At 39.4% G+C, this 3730-nt stretch overlaps 1 protein-coding gene across 1 annotated transcript; it reads right to left on the reverse strand.

Annotated features, from left to right (window-relative positions):
- Positions 1 to 214: 214 nt before the first annotated feature.
- Positions 215 to 3262, reverse strand: LOC115619239 (Fanconi anemia core complex-associated protein 24-like). Its single transcript, XM_030511290.1, is given in 4 exon segments — positions 215 to 374; positions 376 to 455; positions 1087 to 1239; positions 3245 to 3262. Coding segments are annotated over 4 exon segments (411 nt in total).
- Between the last annotated feature and the right edge of the window lie 468 nt (positions 3263 to 3730).

The following is a 3730-nucleotide window of genomic DNA, read 5'->3' on the forward strand; positions in this document are numbered from 1 at the left end:
CCTCTTTCCAAGGCAATTTTCACAGCTCAATCCACATGAGCAGAACAGCTGTAAAGTAGCAGCAACAGAATATATAGAAAATTAGTCAACACCTTCTGGTTGTTACCAGGATTATAGAAATTGCCATAATATACAATTATTAAGCCCAATATTTTATAGTTAATAAAGAAACAAACAAAAAGTCTGTTTTCCAAAATGGCACTACATGTGCACCTCAGGAACATAAAAAAGTGTATATTTGTTGTGCTGCTGTTTGTCCAACTACTAGCTCAAGCTCTTTGACAGATACATTGCAAAGCCGGTGGATGCTTCCAAACTGTTGCAGTAAAAGCAGAGCTTTTGTTTTCCCAACTCCTTGAATTTGTTGCACATAAAACCACCGACGGCTCTGCCAGCCGAGAACACTGTTTACAGAGAAAGGGGTTACTCTTGTGATCCTTGCTTTGTTCACGGACCTGGAGCAAAACAAACCCATAAGCTACACTAAGCACCCTCTGCTGCAGCACTGTTTTTGTGGTTTAAAATAGTTCCTTTCATCTCAAAGGAGTTCAATGCAACCACTGGGAAGTTTTAACAACAAGCTCCCTCCTTAAGTGTCTGCCCTTATTAAGAGTTTTGACACAGATCCACAGTCTCACTAGGAAGCCAAGTTTCTTAATACCAACCATGAATTAAAACAATCAATTTGTCATCTTTTCAATGCAATCAGAGAAAGGATAGAGGAAAAGAGAAACGACATCAGAACACAGTTTCCTCAGCATGAGACAAGGCAAAATCTCAAGTTGGTTTTGACAGAGAACTGAAGTGAGGATAATACTATCCAGTGGCACCTCCGTGTAAGATCACATTATAAAGAAATCCAGTATCATATTCTTCACCTTTTTTTTTTTGTTCCCAAATAAGCCCTCTTTCCACTGAACTGTTACTGTTGCAGGATATTTATTCCTTACATTGAAACAACAAAATACGTTGTGTTCCTTTAAGATCCCAGGTATTCTTTCTGAAATGAGAGATGATTGTGAGAAAACAGGTAATTCTCATGCCCCATATTTTACTAAATGTTTGTCCACCAACATAGAAACTTACAAGCTGAATCATAAGTTGAGAAGCTTCTCCATGATTTGCCACAGGAAGCAACACCATTCCAAGTTCTAGCACAACAAGCTTTTGTACTGCTAAGAAGTACTGACAACTTATTTGGGTTTTCTCTATAATTACAATTCCCCCAAGACTAGTGGCCTGTATGGAAAGGAAAAAAGGAGAAAAGACTTTGTTAATGACAAGATGATGCAATGCAAGAGAGCAAAAACTTCTGTCAAGTATGAGCTGCCTGGAAGCAAATCAGAGGAAGAATAGAAGTTGCAGCAATAGTACCAAGGTTTAATACAACAATTACACAACTGCGCAATTTTTCAGCTTTCAGGTGGAAATTATCACAAAAGTATAACTCCACTAGAATTTACAAATAACACAAATGTAGGCTTAAATTACAGGTTTAAACTAACAATAGCATGTATGACTTTAACATAGTAAAATAAAGCAAGCTGTTCTAACTTGCAAACATGTAGGGATTAAGGAATGTCCAGCTGATGGGGGAAGAAACATCACGGGAGACAGTAAATAAGACCAAGGATGCTAGCCTTCAAGATAACAGAGACTGGAATAGAACAGAAGCAAGGACATACCACTGCTAACTCAGCACTAGGACCTTGCGAGCATGCGCAGGCACTGCAGTCACTCAGTAAACACAGTGAGGAAGACTATCGGAGACCACCAGAGACCTCTGTGGCATATGAACAGCACAGACTCAAAGCATCTTCATGCAGTGAATCACTTTGTTACCTATTGCTGTAGCTTTTATACCATTCTAGCAAAAGATATTTTTAGCCTATTGCTCTAACTTTTATACCAAGATATTTTTAGCACATCATGTTTAGTTCCTGGTTTACAGTTTTGTTTTTTCAACATTCTTTGTCATTTCACAAACAGTCCCAAAATAACCAGTTCCTTATCTTTCTGTTCTCCTGCTCCTGTCCAGCTGGGTTGCTCTGCTTAATCACACAGTGTACGTGGCTTCGTCTTTAACTCTTTCTTCTCCAGCCAAACAGTTACTTCTCTTTGGCAATAATCAAATAGTTTCCATCCTCTCCTATAGACCCCCACTCAGCAAGAAAGTGCACACGTAATTAGAATGCAAACATTATAATGAGATTCAGGAAATCTCATGAATATGTAAACAATTTCCTGGAAAAGCTGTTCATATGCATGAGCAGGCAGGCAGGTTTTAAGGGTATCCAAAGGACATCAAAAACATTAAAAATTCTCAAACGCTGCTGTAAGTAGCCTGGTGGGGGAGCAGAGGGTGCGAGGGAATGTCTCCCTCACAGGTTGACCCCCCAAGGAGGAAGAAAAATATGTGTAATTGCTAAAAATTCCTATTGTATACCTCCGAAAGTACAGAGGTTTGAAGTTTGGATTTTGGTGGGTTAACCTTTTGTTTGGAGCCTTCTGTAAATCGATATATAGAAATCTCGTAGGTAAAGGCGTATACCCGGCTGCTAGTGCTCAATTGGTATACATTTGGATTTGTTTCTGTTTGTGACTTGCTGGTATCTGACCTAGTATTGTGGATTATCACAGTAACGATTTTGGTGTTGACGATATAATATGGTTAAGGCTGCACTGTATGTTGTGATTGTGTCATTAATAGCTGTTTGTCTAATTGGATTCTGTGTTTTAAGTATTGTAGTTGTGTGAAGTGTTTGTGGGATCCCTTGTGTGTGTATAAAATTAATAATGGGATATCAACAGAGCAAAGTAATGTATGCAGATATGTTTTTCATGTTAAGAAACCAGCAGGAGTGGCAGAAGGAATGTGGAATCAAGAGAGCTCTGCCAGATCCCTTAATTTTAGCTTTGGAAAGAGACAAAAACAAAAAAATAAAAATACCCCCCCCCCCCCCAAAAAAAAAAAACCCAAAAGAAACCCCAAAAACAAACAAAAAAACCCAACCAACCAACCAACAAAAAAGCAACAGAAACGTAAGTTGGAGAGGTGTTGTTCGGGTTGTGATATTGGAGAAATGTGTTTAAAATTAAGGAAAAAGGAGGAAGATAGGGTAGAGGATTATGTAATACTGAGACCTCCAAGAGGAGCATCCCCTGCCTTGAATCCTTCTGATACTGATGAGAAGGAGGGGGTTGCTGTTGCTGACAACCAATCAGGAGGATCTGAAAATGTTACCCCACTTGCTGCATGCATTCGTAGTAAAACAGGACAGGTAACTCAGGCACCTTTAAGACAGACAATGGGACTGGAGGGTCGGACAAGAATAAAAGTGAATTTTTCAATGGGAGATTTAGATGCTTGGAAGTTAGCTGTGAAAGACTATTGAGATGATCCAATAGGAGTGGCAAAAAGGTTTGAGTTGATTGTTAAAAGCCAAGATCCTGACTGGGGAGCTATAGATATAATGCTGGATGATTTAACTGAAATGGAAAAACAGCTGGTGTTAAAAACTGCCTGCACTCATGTGAGTGCTCAGATTACTGCAGGAGCATTAGCAGGCAGAGTGGTCCTAAAACAGTAAATTGGTCAGCTGTACTTGTTATAAACCAAGGGCAAGCCAAAACACCAACTGAGTTTTTGGACAGGTTGAGAGAAGCAATGCGAAAAGTTCACCACATTAGATCCCTTCTCAGAGGAAGGGAAGCACCAAATAGCTAATCT

This window comes from Strigops habroptila, chromosome W, assembly GCF_004027225.2.
Source record: "Strigops habroptila isolate Jane chromosome W, bStrHab1.2.pri, whole genome shotgun sequence".
Taxonomy (NCBI): Eukaryota; Metazoa; Chordata; class Aves; order Psittaciformes; family Psittacidae; genus Strigops; species Strigops habroptila.